A 21725-nucleotide genomic window follows, 5' to 3' on the forward strand; every position below is an offset into this window, starting at 1 on the left:
CCACTGTAGACAAAGGTTACTTTTGGCAAATGAAGGACAATGAAGGGGGATTTCAAAGTTTATACTACACAGTTATCAATCTTTTCCCTCTTGTTTCCAAGGTAACAAAAAAGACAAAAAGAAAAACCTAATAAAAAATAAATACATGTGGTTTCTGGGGGGAAAAATCCCAGAGTGCTACCGGATGATGGGGCCCAGAGCCTCACAGAGTAGCAGGCATGTTCTGGGACCCACACACGAGTCTGAGGGAAGGCACACATTTACCCAGGATGTGGTCACTCAGGTAAACAGGACCAGTGGGGATTTCTTGGAAGAAGGTGCAGAAAAAACAGTTTCTGGAGTCTGAGACTCTGTCACAGTTGTGAGACCTAAGGCAAGTCATTCTCTAGACCCCAATTTTCCTCATCTTTAATATGGCTTTCACACTGTCTGTAGCGTTTTGTGAGGATGATATAAGCCAAGGTATGTAACATACCTGGTGCATTCTGGGTACTCAACAAATATCACTCCTTTCCTATCCCCAGTATAGTAGAAAAAAATAACCTTTTAAAACATTGGTGGCAGTGGGAAATGTTGAGAGGGATGGCTAGGGACAAGAGGCCCAGAAACCAGGGTACCAGTTATAAACAAGACTCAGTTCAGCATGTGTGGCCACAGGTGCAGTAAGGAGCAGGTCTCTCTGAACCATGGGCACAATCTGCCATCGCGGCCAGAGGCAGCACTGGGGCTCAGCAATTAGACCACGTGATTACACAGGAAGAGAGAGGCAGAGAGGCCTTTTCAACCTAGTGTTTAAAGACACACAGCAGGGTAAGCATTTCAGTTATTTTTAGTTAAAGAAAAACAGCCTTTCCAAGGGTGACGAAGTGAGCTGAAGGTCAGAAGGAAGCAGGGTGTGGACTACTCAAAGCTCTTGCTCCAAAATCTGGAGATGAGGAAAGAAGGCCCACCCAAGAACTCAAGGGTGACTGGCCAGCAGAGGGACGACTTTGATGACTTTGGTCACTGGACTGGTCTAAGTAGGATCGAAGGTGATTTCCACCTGCCAGTTGGTTGACATGCTTAACATTATTATTCTTGGGGGCTATTAAATTAAGGAATGATGCACGGAGCCAAGAGAGTGGCTTATTCAGTTGGATTCTGAATCACAATCAGGAAATAGTCTTTATCTGCAAAAGAGAAAAATGAAAAAATAAATCACTAAATGTAAAATGGGAGAAAACACACTAGAAAGGAAATCATCCAATCACCAACCATAAAAGGGGAGGGGAACAATAAAAAGCATCAATGCTCAGGCTACTTCCAACTGCTGGGGAAACAGAAGAAGAACTTGCAAGTTTCCCTGAGGGTGGGGGTAGGGCTCCGGTAGGTGTGGCTGCTGGAGAGCAAGCCCCTCCTCCTACCTGGCAGCAGGGTCTTGCACTGTATTCTCTTTTCTAATCTTCACAGTACTGACAGGGAGGTAGGATTATCATCCCTGTTTTCTGGGTAGGAAAACTCAGGTTCAAAGACTTTAAATGAATTGCTTATGGCAGTGGTTCTCAAAAGAAAGGGCATCTGAATCACCGGCAGGGCTGGGCCCCATCCCTAGCCCTTTGGATTCAGTAGATCTGGAGTGGAGCCCAAGAATTTGCATTTTTAATTAGGTTTTTAATTTTAATTAGGTTTTTAATTTTAATTACAGGATGGTTAAAATAATTTGCATTAAAAAAAAATTTTTTTTTTAAGTTTATTTATTTTTGGGACAGAGAGAGACAGAGCATGAACGGGGGAGGGGCAGAGAGAGGGGGAGACACAGAATCGGAAATAGGCTCCAGGCTCCGAGCCATCAGCCCAGAGCCTGACGCGGGGCTCGAACTCACGGACCGCGAGATCGTGACCTGAGCTGAAGTCGGATGCCCAACTGACTGCGCCACCCAGGCGCCCCAATAATTTGCATTTTTTTAAACAAGTTCCCAGGTGATGCTGATGCCGCAAGTTCTGGGACAACCACTGGTTTAAGAATACCCAGCTAGTTAGTGTCAAAAATGGAATTCCAAACTCAACCCTACTGGTTTTGGGTTAATGTCAGTTCTGTCACAAGCTCAGCTGCTGGCCTTCAAGAGTCTTCTGGATGAGGAAAATTTCAAGGGCACCAGGTCAAATGGAGCCAAAGGTATCTCAATTCTAGTTCTGGGGATCCAGCCCGGCAAGGAAGAATGTCCACATGAAATCATAGCTAGTCCAAGCTCTCAGGGGTGAGCCTGACTGCTCTTCTTATCATAGAAACAAAAATTGGAGAAGCAGGGTGTTTCAACATTGCCCACTTAACCAAACCCCAAACATTTACTAAGGCTTCCATGTGCCTAGCCCCGGGCCAACCCCTTCTCATATGGTACCTCAGTAAATCACTCTGTGAGACAGATACTAGTGTTTTCCATTTCACTGAGGCTCAGAGAGTGAAATGACTTGCCCAAGCCAAGGCAAAAATGCAGAGCTGGGTAGCTAGGTAACTAGCTGGGTTTGACCCAGATAACACTGAACGCTTCTGATCTGCCCTCTGCTGAACAAGGGAGAAATGGCAGGACCTTGGCCTTGTTTGTTTTGTGTGTGCTGATTCAAGCCTAAAGTTTGCTTCTTCCCATGACAACAGACTGTTGCAGATAGGAGGAAACAGATTTTACAAGATTAATAATTTCATGACTAAGTAATCTGTATAAGTTAAATCACTTAAAAATATAAACAGAAATAATTAACAAGTCACCAAGAGAAAGAGACACAATTAGCAATACTAGAGTCTTTTTTCCAAATAATCAAACTCTAAATTCAATACTATCACTATAAGAGCTTTGTGGGAAGCAGAGTGTTAAAGCTTGATTATGCTGCATTAACTTGGCTTTATATTAGTTAGGTTAATAAATGAAAACCAAAGTCTGTTTTTTTAGTCTTTTCACATGGGCTATTCTTGGCCAGGATGGGATGAAATTTGGTACACATATGGAGGGCCAGACGGTCTGAAACTATCTTTGCTATTTGTGGTCTGGGAGGCAGCTTCTGTCTGATCAACGAGAAAGATGAGGTGGAAGAAGGGGACAGTGGACTTCCTTCCTGGGCAGCGCTCCTCCAAGTTGTTCCCAAGGTGTGGGGTGGGGTGCTAATTACAGTCTCAGAAGGACCCACCTCAAACATGCGGCAACTAGGCCTGTTCTAGGCTGGGGGCTGTCCCTGTGGGGCTTGTGCTCTGCGGAAATCCTAAGGCATTCTGGCCCTAATACTTTAGAGGCTCCTGCCCTGCCCTCCCCGCCCCCTCCCCCCCACCCCACGTATTTTTGCCATATCAAAGTGGGTGTGTCAAGGTATCAAATCATTGGTTTTCATCCTAAATACCATGTCCCACAGACATTCCTGACCCTCATCCCCCACTGGTGACCCCACCTCTTACTCCCACAGTGGGGTGTCAACAATGGAGGGAGATCTAGGGAGTCATTCATATATTTATTAATCAATTATGTGTTAAATGTATACTATGTGCTTACAAATCTCTGTCCTCTTGGAACTGTGTAGGCGGGGAGACAGACTTAAAATACAGATAAGCAGGCTGGTTGGCTAAATGAAAAGGCAAGATGGAGCACTGGTAGCAGCAGGACGGCTGGAGAGGTGGTGAGGGTGTTCAGAAGGAACTTTCACTGTGTTTAAGGCAACCTCAAGAAGTCACACACCTCTCCAGTATAAAGGAATGTGAGGCACTGTCAGAGTGTGAGTGTCAGACAGAGTGAGCGAGCAAGTGAGAGTGAGAGGGTGTGCACATCCTCCCTGCAGGCCTCTGTGTGTCGCTTAGGAAGGGTCCAGCCACTCCATCCTCACCTCCACTGACAAGGCTGAGAGGCTTCTGGGCCTGTGAACCCCAAGAAGAACCTCTAACGTGGGAGTTGCCAATCCTGGACTCAAGTAGCAACTACACCCGTTAACTCTGAATGCCTTTGGGTCCTTAAGGGCAAGTTGAAGATGCCTTTGCAGCCAAGCTGAGAATGGACAGTCAGGAGCTTCCAGATGACTCTGTGGGTCCAGAGGAGACATTCTCAGAAGCTTTAAGTCAAGAGAAATTGTCCATGGAGAATCGAATTTGGAAACCACATCATTTGTCTTTGCCTCACAACGTGTGCCCTCATGTGGGCACAAAGTCTACTCTGACACACAGGGTCAACAGAGACCATTCCTAGCCTAACTTTTAGGGATGTGGAGGTTTGTGTAGCCATACAACATGAAATCTTGGGACGGATCTGAGTTCAAATATTTCTGAGCCTTTCTGCCTCACCCAAAGCCGACCCCTCAATCAATGGGGTGTCTCAGGGGACGAGAGCAGTATAATACTCTACTTGATGCTTTACAGATGTGGAAATCGGGGTTCAGACTTTGGTTGATGTAAAGTCACACTCAAGGGGAAATAGCTTCTGTCTGCTGCAATCTGGTTTTCCTCACAGAACCAGAGCATCATAATAGGTTGGCAAGTGATACATTAGACACTGATTAAACTGATACACAGTGTATGGCATGTTTTTGGAATAAATGCCACTGAAGTGATCTTATGTTCTCTGTTATCAACCAGCTCTGTCCCCACCCCTCTAGGGAGTGTCCCAGGGAGACTGTGGGCCCCTGTGACTCGGTCAATGGTTCTCTCCTTTGTATCCTTTCAAGTAGCAGAACTGGGCCAGAACAGGCTTGGGAACAGAACCAACATTGCTCTGCTACTTGGGTGGCTGACCCCACATCAAGTTACTCCAGAATTCTGCAGCCAGCCTCCCTGCCACCTGTGTTGCCAAGCCAAGCCCAAGGACCTTCAGCATCCCTAGCCTCCCTATTTCCCTCCTTCATCTAGAACCCAGTCACAATCATACCACCTTCTTGCCTTTAGAACTCTCACAGGGTCAAGTCCACACAGCTGAGTTTGGTGTTTGACACCTCTTGACCAAATGTCCTACCTCTCTTTCTTCATACACATATACTGATGGCCTAGATGAGCTATACAAGCATCATCGCGTGCACACCTAACTCCTGCACACTCACAACTATGTGGCTCACCCAAAAAAGACGGAGGGAGAAAGAGAAACAATATAAAAATAGTCCTGGAAAATCAATCTGTCTATCACCCAGTCTGTAAATGTGAGTGAGGTGATGTAGGCCGGGACAGGTGGCCCTGATATTCCCTCCTGCAGTCCCAGTCCTTGTGGGCTTCTCCCAGGAGGAGCATCTCATCATGTGCAAATGATCCTCAAGGCACAGGTACTGTTTGTACGCACAGCTCCTAAATGCAGACCAAGCACTGCATGAGAAACAAAAGCAGCAATCTGTTCCAATGCTGGAGGAAAAGCTGACCATACGGGGCCCAGAGAGACAGGACTGAGGGATGGACTGACTTTATTTAATGTTTATTTTTGAGAAAGAGCGAGCAAGAGAGGGGGAGGGGCAGAAAGAGAGGGAGACAGAGGATCCAAAGCAGGCTCTGTGCTGACAGCAGGGAGCACGATGCAGGGCTTGAACTCATGAACCGTGAGATGATGACCTGAGCCAAAGTCGATGCTTAACATACTGAGCCACCCTGGCATCCTAGGACTATACTTTAGAAGTGGGCAATTTAACTTTTTTTCAAGGATAAAATGACTGTACGTATTTTTACCTTATGCTTTGAATTTTAAATCACTAAATTCTTTTTCCTTCAAACACAGCTTTCCCACCCCTCCAACTTGCTTACACTCTTTCTTGTGCCTTCTAGATTTAGCTCGAATGTTCCCTCTTTTGGGAAGACCTAATCATACCTTCCTCTATGTTTCATGAGATCACGATTCCCCTCTGTGTCCTAGAATCTAGTACAGGGTCTGGTCTAGAGTCACAGTGAACAAGTATTTGCTGGGGATGCCAACCAGAGACTGGCCAGGCAGTGAGGCATATTACCTCTGAACCTTCAACTCTTCAGTCCTTTCCATGGCACCTGTGGAGACACCAATGTGCCAAGCCTTCCTGATAAGAGGCACAGAATATGCTGTGACAGTCTGCTCCCAAGTGGGAATAGGGAAGACCTCTTACCTGGTGCAACCATAATTTCATTTTTCTTGGAGCGAATTCGAAGAAAGGTGAGGTCATTCTGGGGGTCGATTTCACGCACGGTGCTCCGGGCCTTCAAGATGAAGTTGTGCATGAGGTTGGCATACTGTGTGGTGGTGGGATTGTCCATGGTGCTCTTGATGGGAATGCCTGAGGGAGAGCAGAGACTGAACAGGATGTTGAAGCCCTTTTCTGCCCAGCTCCCAACACTGCACCCTTAATTCAAGAGTACTGGACTGACAGTTAACAATCAATGTCAGTATTTACTGAGGGCTTGACAGGCACAGTGCTGAGCACTTTAACTATGGCAGTGCCAGTCCCCAGAACTACTCTGGGGGTGGTATCACCATCTTCACTCGCCAATGAAGCAACAGAAGCTCTGAGCGGTCACACAGCAGATAAGCAGTGGGGCTAGGATTCGAATGTACGCCTGTGGGCTCTGCTGCTGGGTTCCTCTTTTCTTGGCACTGTCTTGACTGGCTTCTAGCAATAAAAGGAGAGACTATCATTCAGAACATTTGGAACCTGAACAAGGAGGGCAGCTCTTACAAATTGGTAAATATTGAAAAGTAGGAAGAAGAAAAAGGTCAGCTTGTGCCAAGACATTACCATCTCTAGTGTTTTGATCCAGTTCCCACCAATGGAGGCTTTGGGCCCAGTTGTAAACACATTGTCTATACACATGATTGTGCCCCTCAAATTTAAGCCTGTTTCTCTGTCTGCATATACACTTGTAAACAGCATTGCTATTGCTTTCAAAGAGCCCACAAATGGACCTTCCACAGAGTTAATCATTCCTCTATTGTTGGTACGTAGGCTGGATTTTTTTACTTAATTACTAAGCAGCGAACACCATTGTGTACGAAGCCTTTTCTGTTTTGAGGATTGTTTCCTTGCAATGAACTATTAAATGGATCTCTCTTACTAGACAGTGCCTATTGTCATGGAGGTGAAGAATCGGGCTCAGCCTGAGCCACCTCAGGACACAACTAAATCATCAGGTATCTATGAATCACCGTGACATATTAGCAGGTTCCAATGAGGAGGCCTTAAGTGCCCACAGCTGACAGGCACTTGTGGGGAATATGGCACAAGTGGCTCCTCACATGTAAGTGGCTAGATTTGGGGGCTGACAACCCTGCTGATCTGGCCCACAAGTGACCAGCTTAAAGACTGGCGAAAGGCAATCACCCTCAGGCCTTCTCACAGGTGGCAAGAAACTGGCCCAATCTTTTCTTCTTAGGGAGCAGGAACACAAGATTGGGCAGAAGAGGACATAGTGGCAAGAGAGGCAGCTGAGTCAGAGAGACTGCTTTGAGCGAAGTGAAGTCATGAAGACAGACCATAGTGATCACTTGCCTTTAAGGGACGAGACGGTGCTTGGTTCGGCAGCACATATGCTAAGGGACAAGAGGACTAGATCACTAGCGCTGCTACTGGATCCTGGATGACAACAATGTGCCCACCAGGGCCCCTGGAGACCTCACTTCATAGCGGACTTTCCCGAGGATGGCCTATGAGCAGCTACAGTGATGACTGAGTAGAAACTCTGACCTGGACAAATACCCTGGGCTCTGTCTCCTCATAGCTATGTGGTCTCAGACATGTGACTTAACCTAAACCTCTATTTCTTCATCTGTAAAATGGTACTTGTGCTGTGAGGATTAAATATGGCTAATTCATTTAAGAATATTTAGGAAAGAGAGTATGAATGTAATAAATGTTGATTTGTTATCAACATCACCACACAATAAATCCCATCCCCACCCAGGGTACTTGAAGGGCCAGTATCAAGGCCTGGCAAAGTCTGCATGATCAAACCTCTTATCCTTCTCTTCTTATATACCACAAGGCCACCTTCTTTCAGGTTTCTCTGCCTGGAACTTTCCTTCCTTCCTCATTCTTTTGTGATTCCCACTGATTCCTCAGGTTTCCATTTTCTGGTGTATCTACCCAGCCCCAGATGTGGTCAATGCCCCCATTTTACCATCCCACATGATTTTCCTTTGGAGCATTTTCTTTGGAGTTTGACACCTCACCATTATGGAAGTGATCATTATGACTATAAGCTTCCTGGGGTCAGGACCAGGTCTGCTACACTCACCATTGTCCTTAAAGAGACTCCATTAAGCATTTATTGCTGGTGACAAATGAGTGCTCTCAAGGGCTTCTTTCAGCAATTCAAATACTGTCATGATTTTTATCACATTTCTACTAAGTGAGAGGTGTATGAAGGAGACAAGAAACTAACTACTTGATGGCTCACTTTAAAAACAAAAGAAAACATTAGAGGTGGTGAGGGGGCAGAACAGGGACCAAAACTGGGGAGAATTTCAAATAAGGATAAGAGATTTAAGTCCAGATTCAGACAGTGTCAGAACTGCGGACATCTCAAAGATAGCCTAATGATTAGGTCGCCTGCTTCAAGCTTCTTCCTTTACAAATTGGGACTGTGCAGTCTGCAGAAGTAGCTGGTCACAAGGCAGCAGGATTTCTAACCTGGGGCTCAGATCTGTCAAGACCAAAGTTGTATAACCAGATATTCCCACCAAACCCAGCCTCATCAATCAACAATAAAGAACATTAACAATATTTAACAGAGGCAGTAGCCCCTCACCTTATCTGCGGTATCACTTTCCATGGTTTTGGTTACCTGCATCAACTCTGGTCTGAAAGCAGATGATTCTCCTGATCAGGTCAACAGTGGCCTACCACTACGTCACAATGCCTGTATGTCATTCACCTGAGTTCATTTCATCACATAGGCAATTTTATCATCTCACATCATCCCAAGAAGGGCGAATACAGTATAATATGGTATTTTGAGAGAGACCATATTCACCTTTTATTATAGTATAGTGTTATAGTTGTTTACTATTAGTTATTGTTAACCTCTTACTGTGCCTAATTTACTAATTTAACTTTATCACAAGTGTGTACATGTAGGAAAAAACCACAGTGTACATAGGGTTGGGTACTATCCCGGTTTCAGGCATCCACTGGGGGTTTTGGAATGTACCCCCCCCCCCGCCCCACCACAGACAAGGTGTGTGGGGGGATTACTATTTATTAAGCACCAACTACATGTCAACATTGTTCTAGGTGCTGGGGATACAGTAGTGAACACAAGAGACAAATTTCTAACCTCATGAAGCTTACACATTTGAGTCTTTTATGTTGCCCCGTGTGGGTAGCAGCAGAAGATGGCAGGTGGTCTGACCAGGTACAAATGGAATGAAATATTCCTTAAGTTCTTGGCAATTTTGCTTAAATTCACACTTTTATTGTGAAACAGTTAAATATGGCCAACTCAGAGAAGTCAAAAGGTAGTGGCAGGTGTTTGGCAAGTGACTAGGATAAGGGTGTGTCACGAGTTCAGGGCCAAAAGCAATCAGTCTGGACTGGAGTGATCAGGAAAGGCATCCTGCAAGAAGAGGCCCCTGAGTTGAATTATGGGGGTAGGAAAACCCTACAGGGGATAATAGGAATCCCTAACTAATCATCCTTTTCATTTTAACTGTTTATTTTTGAGAGAGAGAGAGACAGAATCCGAAACAGGCTCCAGGCTCTGAGCTGTCAGCACAGAGCCCAACGCGGGGCTCGAACTTGGGATCGGCGAGATCATGACCTGAGCTGAAGTCAGATGCTCAACTGACTGAGCTACCCAGGCACCCCCCTAACTGATCATCCTTAATGGAAGCTTCCAGAAAGCTTACAGGCTCTATAGAGCAGTGAGTTCTGACCATCTCCATTCACAGTTGGCTGACCTTGGGCAGGTCATCAGCTCTGGGTTTCTCATATGAAAAATGGGCAATACCCCTGCCTGGCAGGGGCACGGTGTGAAATGTAAATGAGGACTAAAGTGGGAGCTCTGTGAATGGGACACAAATTAAAAATAAATAAATACATACACATGATAATTTTAACATTTACATGGCATTTACTATACATCAGGTACTGTTCTAAAAGCTTCCCTGGAAGGTAGTATATTATCCACATTTTACAGATGAGGAAACTGGAACAGAAAGGTTAAATAACTAGCCCAAGATCACACATCTGATAAGTAGAGTCAGGATTCAAACCTACGCAGTCTGGTTCTGTGTTCTATATTCTTAGTCACTAGGCAATACTGCCACATTCGTTTATGAAAAAGAAGTGCTCATTAGTATCCAAAAGGTAAGCAGTTGAGGCTCTATTTTCCCAATGAAAAAGCTCAAGTTTTGAGACCATTTTAAGGTAAGAATGAAGGTTGTGGTTTGCAAATACTGATGGAGGCCTATTCCCTCCCCATTTGGGGAACAACCCCAGGAGCTGTTCCCTACCCATTTGGGGTCAAAAATGTCCAGTCCAAGGGGCACCTGGGAGGCTCAGTCAGTTAAGTGTCTGCCTTTGGCTCAGGTCATGATCTCATGGTTCGTGAGTTCGAGCCCTGAATTGGGATCTCTGCTGTCAGCATGGAGCCTGCTTTGGATCCTCTGTCTCCCCTCTCTGCCCTGCCACTGAGCGTGCATGCTCGCTCTCGCTCTCTTTCGCAAAAATAAGTAAACTTAAAAAAAATGTCCAGTCCAAGAAAGAAGAAAGTCTCTCTCTGGGTGATACACAAATGGTCTTTTAGGTCTTGGAGTAAGAAACACCCAGAAGAAACTACCTGGATCAACCATTCCACTAATGGCAGTTGAGGTCTAAAGAGGGGAAGAGGAAGTGCCAGGTCCTCCAGCTGATCAGTGGCAAACTTGAACTGGGACCTGCACCTGCTTCCACAATGTCCTGAGGGCTCCCACCTTCCACAATGTCCTGAGGGCTCCCACCATGCTGCCTGCTTCGATTGCAGGGTATAATTAGAGTCTGACAGAGCTGGAGAGCATGTACTGCCTAGTTCTAGGCTGGCCAGGGTCTGACAACTTGGAAAACAACATTTTTTTTTTTTTAACTTTTATTTTAGAGAAAAAGAACACAGAAGCTTGAGTGTGAGTGGGGGAGAGGGGCAGAGGGAGAGAGAGAACCCCAAAGCAGGCTCCACGAGCAGCATGGAGCATGAGGCGGGGCTCGATACCACAACCCTGGGATCATGACCTGAGCTGAAATCAAGAGTCAGATGCTCAACCAACTGAGCCACCCAGGTACCCTGGAAAACAATATTCTTTTATTTTCTTTTTTTAATTTTTAATGTTTATTAATTTTTGAGAGAGAGAGAGAGAAAGAGAGAAAGAGAGTGTGCACAAGTGGGGGAGGGGCAGAGAGAGAGAGAGAGAGAGAGAGAGAGAGAGAGAGAGAGAGAATCCAAAGCAGGCTCCAGGCTCTGAGCTGTCAGCGCAGAGCCTCATGTAGGGCTCGAACCCACAAACCGTGAGACCATGACCTGAGCCGAAGTTGGACACCTGACCAACTGAGCCACCCAGACACCCCTGGAAAACAATATTCTGAGGACATGCCACTTTCACTTTTTCATTCTTGATGACTTTCATTTTGCTCTATTACGTAGGCATTATTGAGAATTCTCCCCTTTCTAAAAACAAGGCCTAGAATGATAACGTATCCACGCAGGGCTCTCAAGAAGTCCCAAACAAATCAGAGTTGACTAAACGCTGATCGGGGGAGCCCAGCTGGGCTGACCCTGGGCATGGCCTGGGCCAGACCAGCAGCTACTCTGATCCTTCACAGTACAGTGTGTGAGAATCAAGTGCATTCAGACAGACTTGGAATGAAACCCTGGCTCTGTAATGGCAGGCAAATCAATTAAATGTCTAGACTCCATGTTCTCCACTACAAAATGGAGACAACAGGGCTGCCTTACGGAACAAATGAAACAATATGTTTATAAAGCACCAGCCTGTGGCCTGGCATGAAACAAGTGTGTGATAAATGTTAGTCCATTGTAGCTTGGGAAAATTAGTAACTGTACTCTTTGGGATGTTTAAAAAAAAATGCTATAGAAGAGGAGGGAAAAGTTATAGGCCAGAGTATTATCTAGCAAAAAAGCAGAAACAGGGGTGCCTGGCTGGCTCAGTTGGTAGAGCATGTGACTCTTGATCTCTGGGTCATGAGTTTGAGCCCCACACTATGGGTAGAGTTTACTTAAAAAAAAAAAAAAAAAAAAAAAAGTAGAGGGGCACCTGGCACTTAAATGGCTCAGTTGGTTGAGCATCCAACTCTTGATTTCGGCTCAGGTCATGACCTCACAGTTTTTGTGGGTTCGAGCCCCACATCTATCTCTGTGCTGACGGTGCAGAGACTGCTTGGGATTCTCTCTCTCCCTCTCTGTCCCTCCTCAACTTGTGTTTTTTTTCTCTGTCTCTCACACACAAAATAAATAAAAAACTTTTTTAAAAAGTAGAAACAGGGGCGCCTGGGTGGCGCAGTCGGTTAAGCGTCCGACTTCAGCCAGGTCACGATCTCTCGTCCGGGAGTTCGAGCCCCGCGTCAGGCTCTGGGCTGATGGCTCAGAGCCTGGAGCCTGTTTCCGATTCTGTGTCTCCCTCTCTCTCTGCCCCTCCCCCGTTCATGCTCTGTCTCTCTCTGTCCCAAAAATAAATAAACATTGAAAAAAAAAAAAAGTAGAAACAATATGAATGGGGGATGTCTGATAAACATTGAACTGGTAGTTAAAAAATTTGGTCATGTAAATTATGAAGGAAAAAAGCCAAAAAACAACCTCATGAATAAACATGCAAAAGAGTAAGAGAAGACATACCTGTACAAGGGCTAAAAAAAAGCATGGCACATTAAAAAGTATGATCTGTTAGGGCAGTGGGACTGAGTGAATTTTTACTTTTTTAAACTTTGGAATTCCAACTATAGTGCTGGGACACTGGAAATGTTTTAAAAAGGGTAAAAATTAGATCCCATATATGAAGGGGCTTAGTAAACAGTGTCAGGCTCTATTTGGGCTGTTTTCTGGGGGTCTGCCTGCGTGCAGGTCATAGCCAAAGGGAGGGGGTACCTTCTGTGTTCACCACGATGATTCCCTGTACTCCCTTCTGGCTCTGAAGTCGCTTCAGTGTCTCTTCCACCTCTGCCTGCCAGAGAGAACAAGACCAAAGTTAAGAAGGGCCAGTAAGACTGGATTAATTCCCTCACACTCCTGGCAAATGAATCATATATTTGTCTTCCAATAACAAACAACACCCAGGCACTAGGCACCTTCTCAAAGCCCCCAGGCTTGTTCGGAGTGGTCCCTAGGCCATTTCCAGCACTTAAACCCCAGCATGGGGCGGGGCTACTCCAGGCCCTTTGCCTATCAGGCACTATTTTCCCTCCCTGCTTAGCTGTTTGGGAGCAGAATATAAATACCATTCTTGGAGTATAGAGGCATCCATGACTCACATATTTGGTACACCTCAGGAAAGGACTCTGGTGATTTGAAAAAAACCCAAACAGTGGTGTCTTAACAGGAAGAGGACTAAGTTGTCACTTGTGGCCCAAACAGCACAACTGAAAACATTCTAAAGAAGAAAAGTGACTCCATTGAGAAGAAAAGCTAGTAAAAACAAGATACAAAGGGCCAGTCAGATGTCTGTGGCTGGATACTCCCTTTGCATGCTTTTGGCTTCCATGATCTTACTTGCTTTCTGCCTCCACCAACTGCCTGCAGAGCACCACCCTTTTTCTTTTGTCTCTCAACCTCCTACCATCCCAACCATAAAAGAAGGCTGATGCCAAAGTTCAGGGCTCAGGCTTTGGAGGTGACTCTGCTGGGCTGGCACCGGTGCGAAATAAACAGTCTTTTCTGATTCCCTGAGCGCATGTCGCTTGTCTCTTCCAGGGCACCAAGTATTTGCTCTAACACCATGAGGATAAATTCAGTGACTTAATAAGCTAGCATCTGAGGGTGTAACACATGGCACACAGCCTGGGGAAGGGGCTCATTAATCCTGATTCTCCAAAAACTAGCACATGGCATTTGGGTCCTCACCCTGCCATGCCAGGCCTTCTATATGATCACTCCTATCTCTTTACCCTTCCTTCAACTCTCCATCTCCATTCCCATACCTATCTCTACATCTTTTTTACCCTAACAAAGAAATCCAACAAATTCTTCTAGGCCATTTAAGACATCACCTCATCCATGAAGCTTTTACTGATCCTCAACTCAGGCGAGTCTGCCCATTTCTGACTCCCCAAGCTCTTTTTTTTTTTTTTTTAATTTTTTTTTTCAACGTTTTTATTTTATTTTTGGGACAGAGAGAGACAGAGCATGAACGGGGGAGGGGCAGAGAGAGAGGGAGACACAGAATTGGAAACAGGCTCCAGGCTCTGAGCCATCAGCCCAGAGCCCGACGCGGGGCTCGAACTCCCGGACGAGAGATCGTGACCTGGCTGAAGTCGGACGCTTAACCGACTGCGCCACCCAGGCGCCCCAGCTCCCCAAGCTCTTGACTAGAAATGCATTAGGTACTGGTTTACTTAGAGTTTCTACAATGCTCTGCAGAGTTAGGTGCTCAATAAACAGCTGCTTCACTGAACTGCGCCTGTTTCTGTGGATGGAAACTGGCCTTCAAGTGTGCTTGTTTTTAGGAGGCTCCTTCCAGACAGGTCCAGAATCCAGTCAGAAGCTACTCAAAGGCTGAGTTGGGACTATGTTGAAAACAGAGGCTCCATCTGCCTAAAAAAAGTGGTTCCCCACCCCCAAGGGCTAATGGGTTGGCCTGAAGAGGAGGAGCTTCTAAACAGTAGATGGACCTAGCACAATGAAGTATTGTTTTTCTAGTAGGCATAAGACTGACAATCCAGTCACTACCACCCACTCCCCAATGATATAAGAATACTCAAATGCTGGAGAGAAGGGCAAACAAGTTCTTCCTACAAAATGGCAAATAGCCTGAAGCCTCATAAATCTGGAGCCTGGGTAAAAGGACAGGGCTAGCTCTGTGGATTTGAGTACAATGTAATGGGTCATGCATGTATGAGGTCATAATTCATTCAACAGACTTTCACTGAGCTCCTATTAAGTGCTATTCTGGAGAGGAGGGGTAAAGTGTGATAGTGGTAAATATTACACAGTACTCAACCTGACCTGGTAACTTTCCTGAAATTCATCCTAAGGAAATAACTTAAAGGAAGAATACAACAATACTGCAGTGACACCTTGCAGTAGCAAAAAGTAGAAAGAGCCAAAAATGCCCAATCATTAGGAAAAAAAGCCAAATAAACAATGGAATGTCCATTCATACGAATTTAACACACAAAAATAACAATGGTGATCAGAATATTTATACCACCACAAAAGTATGACATAACATTAAGTGAAAGCAGCTAAAATGCAAAAATAAAGTGCTTGATGATATGAACCATATGAACCATATGAAACCATATGAACCATATGAACCATATGAAAATTAGAGAGTTAGGGGGCGCCTGGGTGGCTCAGTTGGTTAAACCATATGAACCATATGAACCATATGAAACCATATGAACCATATGAACCATATGAAAATTAGAGAGTTAGGGGGCGCCTGGGTGGCTCAGTTGGTTAAACGTCTGACTTCGGCTCAAGTTGTCATCTCACCATTCGTGAGTTCAAGCCCCACGTTGGGCTCTGTGCTGACAGCTCAGAACCTGGAGCCTGCTTTGGATTCTGTGTCTCCCTCTCTCTCTCTGCCCCTCCCTAGCTTGTTCTCTTTCTCTCAAAACTAAATAAAAACATTTAAAAAAATCAGAGAGTTAGGACTTTGAAAAAAATAAGAGCCACATTGAGAGCAGGAAATTATAGATAAGGTTTTCTTTCTTTCTTCTTCTTTTTTTTTTTTTCAAAACAGACTCTTTTTCTTCTAATATGTTGTTTCTACTTAAAAACATTTTTTAACCCTTCTCCGTGCATCCAAGAAAGAGATCTCTAACATGGAGACCACAGGGCTCTCTGACATACTCAACATCGACAGCCCAGCCAATCTGCAATCAACCTAGAGAAGGGAAAGAAAGCTAAAATCAAAGATGTCAGAATAGAGGTCTGAAATATCCCCTGGAGACTACAAAGTGGGGCTGAAATGAAAAAGATGAATTATTTCATGACTGTTATACTTCAGCCCCACTTCGGGTATATGGGTACCTTCTATGTGCCAGACATTGTTTTAGGTCTGGGGATGCTGTAGTGAACAAAATCTAACAAAAAACCCATGCCTTCATGAAGCTGACATGGAGGGAAGAGCAGACATTAAACAAAGAAATAAGTGAAGTATAAATGTCAGATATAGTAGGGAAGGGGCATCTGGAATGCAAGGACTGATGGCAATTTTAAATAAGTGTCAGCAAAGTCCTCACTAAGGTGATAGTTGAGTAGAGATCTGAAGAAAATGAGGGAGCTAATGTGGATTTCTAGGGAGAGTGTTCCAGGCAATGCGAAGAGCAAATACAAGAGCCCTGAGATAGCATGTTCCAGGGCTCAAAGGAACCAGTGTGGCCGAAGTGCAGTGAGCGGCAGGTGACCAGATGAGAGAGATCAGAGAGGCAGCCATGGTCAGATTAGATTTCAGTGGGCTTGGTAGACCACAGCAATGAATGGTTTTTAATGAGGATGATATGGGGAGCCACTAGCAGGCTCTGACATGAGGAATGACAAGATCTGTTTCAAAAGAATGGCTCCGGTTGCTATGTGGAGAAAAGACTGCAGGGGGCAAGCACGGCCTGTCTGGGCCCCTGGCCTGTGCTGCTCTGTCTGAAGGAAACAACCTTTTCTCCCTGACTCACTGCTTGATGTAACTAACTCCCAGCTCTCTGGACTCAACTCATGAGCCTCCTGCCCCTCTTCTGGGCACCCTTGGCACCCCACCTTCACAGCACTTACCACAATGGGATGTAACTATCTGTGTGCTAAACCCAAAGCACTCCAGGAACAGGGACCTAGACTTTATAATCCCACTATTCAGCACCATAAAGACTCAATAAATACTTAATGAGCAAATAAAAATCACTTCTACAACTACGTTTTACAAAAATCAACCTTTTTAAGTATAGGAGGGGAGACATGGCCTTACAGTACCCAAGGTAAACAAGAGCTAGGGTTTAGGTGGTCCTAAGTTTAATGAGAACCTGCCACTGAGATCTGGCTTCTTAAAAAGTAAACACACCAATTATGCATTGACCTGCTCAGTAGATCAGATACTGGGATAAATGTTTTCAGACACCTCTCTCATCTGAACTTTTCGTGGTTAGTATGATCTTCATTTTACAATGAAGAAATGGAGATTCAGAAAGAAGAGTTTTGCCCAAAGATCTGTAGCAGGTCAAGAGAAGAGCTGAATATACCACTGACCACAACTGATAAGGTCCTTGCCCTCAGGGAGCTCACATTCTGGCGAAAAGATGTTCAAAAAACAAGTAACCAAGATTACTGCAGGGTAGAGGGACAGGGCTGGGCAGGGTGCAGGAGAATGCTACTTTGGCTAGTACCAGGAACACTTGAGGATGTAATCTTTAAGCCAAGAACTAAATGATGAGAAAGAAGAGCACTCCAGGCAAAGGACTGAAAGCAAAGCAGTGCAAGGAACAAGTTTGGCATGTTCAAGGAATACAGAGGACTGGTATTGCCAATGTTTTCTGACTCTTTACTAATCTGATATGCACAAATCATATAACAACAGAAAGTCAACTTAATTTCATTTTTAAGAATTATCAGTGAAGTTGAAATGAACTTTACTGTTTACATCTCTCCATTTTGAGTCTTCTGATTTTTTCCACATTTCTATTGATTTTCAAAAACTTTGTATGTCAGAAACATTAGACTTTTGTCCATCACATAAATTACACTTCCCTCCCTTTTTCATTTAATCTTCTGATTTTCTTCAATAATCAGAAGTTTAAAAATTTTTACATAGTCAAATTAAATAAAAATAGTTTTCTGTAAGACTAGAGAAAAGCTTTTCCAACTTGACCCCAACCACCAGGATGGGGCTAGGCCTGGATGAGTGGGGACCATGAGGTCTAGAGGGGTCTCCAGGAGACACAGGGCACCAATTACCTACCTGGGTTCAGGAGAAACTGCTTAAAACAAACCACAAGTTCAGCCCTAAAAGAGCGAAGAAGAAAAACAAATGATGCCCCAAAGCCACAAGCAGAAACAGGGACATTTACAGATGGGAAAGGATAGTCCTAGGCAGGCATCCCAGTCATGCCACCTCTAGCTCAAAGTTTGTTGTTTCTGCAGAGCTAGCCAACTGGTATCAGAAATATCTGACTGGATATGCAGTTCCCCAGGGTTGACTTACATCTCCAACTTCCTGTCCTAGAGAGAGCCCAACTGGTATCCTCAGCATCCTGGGTAGTAGGTACTACTAACATGGGTGTCTGTATGTTCTTTAGTTCCCAGGTGCATGTTGCTGACAGATGGAAAAACAAATAGCAGTAAAACTCCAGGATTACTTGTTAGTTCAGCCTGGTAGCAATAACTATCTGAAGCAAATAGTTAACAAAGAAACCGTGACCAATCTGACTACTAAGCATAAACATTTTAATTTGTATAAAACAAAAATGAATCAAAAGGACAGAAAAACATGTGCATCTGATATAACAAAAGAGTAATTCCAAAATATCATACAAAATGACTACGAAAAATAGAAAGTCTAGCGCCTGGATGGCTCGGTCAGTTGAGCATCGACTCAATCTCGGCTCAGGTCATGGTCTCATGGTTCATGAGATTGAGCTCTGTGTAGGGCTCTGCACTATCTGCTTGGGATTCCCTCTCTCGCTCTTTCTTTGCCCCTCCCCTGCTCATGCTCGCTCGCTGGCTCTCTCTCTCTCTCTCTCTCTCTCTCTCTCTCTCTCTCTCTCACAGTAAATAAATAAGCTTAAACAAAAAAAATCTAAAAGTTAAGTGGGCACTTGTGATGAGCACTGGGTGTTGTAAAAGTTAAGTGGGCCAAAAGGATACTAGTAAAAAATACACCTAAGAGAAAATACAACCATACAGAAAAATGTTCACTGTTTCCTATAAATAAAAAAATGAAAAATTATAGCAATGCTGAAGTATCTTTTTAAATGCTGGCAGTTATGGCAAACCTGGTACAAAGGCAATCTGACCTTTTGGTAAAGCCACAGGACAACACTACTGCAAGACCCATAAGTGTGTTGGTCCAGTGGCCTCAGAAATTCTTTTCCTGAGAATTTCTCCTAAGGAAATAATCTAAATTTTTCAAAAAGAAAAACAGGGGCACCTGGGTGACTCAGTCATTTAAGTGTCTGACTCTTGATTTCGGCTCAGGTCCCCATCCCAGGGTTGTGGGATCAAGCCATCCATCTGGCTCCATGTTGGAATGTGGAGTCTGCTTAAGATTCTCTCTTCCCCTCTGCCCCTCCCCTGCCTTGTGCTCTCTAACATAACATAACATAACATAACATAACATAACATAACATAACATAACATAACAGAAGAAAAACTCTACATATACAGAAATACTCATCACATCATTACCTCTACTAATGAAGAGTTAGAAGCAACCCAAACGTATGCCAGGGGGAATGGTTTGTCAAATTATGGTACAACTATTTTACTATTATGCAGTCACTAAAAACAATTCATCACAAAGATGATGTAGCAACAAGGTTCAATGTCTTTGGATACTAAAACAAAAAAGAACAGAATGTACATCTTGAAAAATATGCATATGTGAACCAAGAGGAAGGAGAACATACAGAGTTGAAAATAGTTGTGTGGTGGAGTAAGACTAGATAGAATTATGGATGATTTTTATATCACCATAAAAAGGGCAATTTGGCAGTTTCTACCAAACTATGGATGCCAGAAGTAGCACTTCTAGGAATCTACCCTATATCCTCCATAAACACTACATAAAACACTAGCATGAGCACACACACATACACAAAAAGACAATAGTTACTGCAAAACTGTCTAGAGTGGAAAACTGTAAATCACCTAAATGTATATATACTGCAATGGAATATCATACAATCCTTAAAAAGAATAAAGATTTGTATATATTGCCATGGAAAAATGTTTGATATTTTTAAGTGAACAGAGTAAGCTGCAGGAGATCTCTCTCTATATAGCCTAAAGTAACCTTAATATGTAGAAACATGTATGTTCCAGTTTCATGTGATAAACAAGCTTATATGTACATGTGGTTATGCACTAATCAAACCTAGAAGAAAACAGCCAAATGCCAACAGTTGTTGGCACACATCATAGGGGTGTGAGATAGGTACTTCACGTACTTTTTGCATTACGTGCTTCAATATACTTGATATGCCTGAATTGGTTAAAATGTGCGTCTAAATATGTTTTGTTTTCATGAGTATAAACACACAATAGCATGGTACAGGTTGCAGTAAGCCACCATTTGTGTCAGAAAAAGAGGGAGCATATACATGCCTGTTGACATATAAAGAACTTTCAACTCTGGAGACAAAGGCTAGGGGTCAGGGTTGGGTGGGAGATTTATTTTTCAGTTAGATCCTTTCAGATTATTGTTTTTACTGTGTTGCGGGTATTATCTGTTAAAATTTTTCTTTACAGTTTTAAAGTTACATATGTTTGAAACATTACATGTTTTTAGTGATGTAATCATATTCTTTGTGGTGTAATAATAAATGAAAAAAGCCGAGACCACAACTGTACATTTAGTAGGAGCTAAACTATATTAAAGGAAAGCTGAAGACAGAAAGACTGGACAAATGTCTAATTGTAAGTGCTTGCCTTTAGGTCATGACACTGTTCCTTTCTCCTTTTCAATTTTTCCTGTGGGTTTTACGGTTTTTAAATAAGATTTTTGATTTCACATTTAATAAGTCTTTTCAAGTTTCCCCAAGTCGGGAGGATTAAAAACATGAGAAAACAAACCAATAAAGTCATAAAGAGCCCACACAGTTCCCGCCAGCAACGCTTTGGGATGCCCAAGGGTGGACCCCGCCGGTTTGATTCATGCACCAAATCCCAGACGCTCGAAAGAACCACAGGGACAGAAAGGTGTCAATCAAGCTTCTGGGGTTCAAATCAACCTCCGCCATTTCCCAAGAGAAGGCATTTAGTTTCACTCGGCTTTAGCTTTCAAGTATGTCAAATGGGGATAATGGTCGTACCTACCTCACAGAACCGTGGTGAGGAGGAAAGCCAAAATACGTAAAGCGCTTAGCAGCGTCGAACACAAATTAAGCTTCCAGGAAACCTTATCGTTATTGTTATCGCGCTACAAGGCCCAGGACTCTAAACTGTAAGGGCCTCTCGGCTGGCCTCCCCCTCTCTCTCAGACCCTGGCCGAGGCCGGAGCTCCCGCTTCCGGTCAAGAGCCTGCGAGACCGGTGGCCCCGCCTTGGTCCCCTCGGTCCCCAGTCCGGGTCTCGAGGCCCGCGCTACCCGGGTTCCGTCCTCCAGTCAGTTGGGGTCCGGCCCCGCCCCGGCCCGCGGATTCCCAGCCCGGCACTCTGAGACGACCCCAGAGAATGGAAGGCTAGACGCAGGGTGGTGGGCGGTCGTACTCGACCACCCTACGGCCACCAACCACAAGCTCTAGGCGGACACTCACCATCTCCGACCGATCCAGTAGCTCCGCGACCCCGGCACTCAGCCCAGTCCCGGTACCTTTCGCGCCTGCGCACAACACCCTGTCAAAACGGACAGCTCCGAGAGCCTACCAGGACCCAGCGTGGGACTGACGGCCGGGCGGGTCTAGTCAGCTCCCCCACGGCTCATAAGGAATTTG

General features: G+C 44.5%; 1 protein-coding gene across 4 annotated transcripts; it reads right to left on the bottom strand.

The window, feature by feature from the left end:
• Positions 1-811: 811 nt before the first annotated feature.
• Positions 812-21673, bottom strand: DYNLRB1 (dynein light chain roadblock-type 1). Of its 4 annotated transcripts, XM_043604726.1 has the most exons (5): positions 21549-21673; positions 13019-13094; positions 6439-6561; positions 6061-6228; positions 812-1169 (listed from the first exon to the last, which is right to left on the bottom strand). In XM_043604726.1, the coding sequence occupies exons 1-5, from the start codon at positions 21549-21551 to the stop codon at positions 1126-1128; spliced, it is 414 nt and encodes a 137-aa protein (XP_043460661.1). In that variant the 5' UTR covers positions 21552-21673; the 3' UTR covers positions 812-1125. The 4 variants fall into 4 exon arrangements, with proteins under 4 accessions (XP_043460661.1, XP_043460664.1, XP_043460663.1 ...); XM_043604729.1 differs by lacking the exon at positions 6439-6561 and having other exon boundaries at positions 21549-21667; XM_043604728.1 differs by lacking the exons at positions 6439-6561; positions 21549-21673 and adding an exon at positions 18279-18390.
• Positions 21674-21725: the final 52 nt, after the last annotated feature.

The sequence above is a fragment of the Prionailurus bengalensis genome, chromosome A3 (genome assembly GCF_016509475.1).
Source record: "Prionailurus bengalensis isolate Pbe53 chromosome A3, Fcat_Pben_1.1_paternal_pri, whole genome shotgun sequence".
Classification (NCBI taxonomy): domain Eukaryota; kingdom Metazoa; phylum Chordata; class Mammalia; order Carnivora; family Felidae; genus Prionailurus; species Prionailurus bengalensis.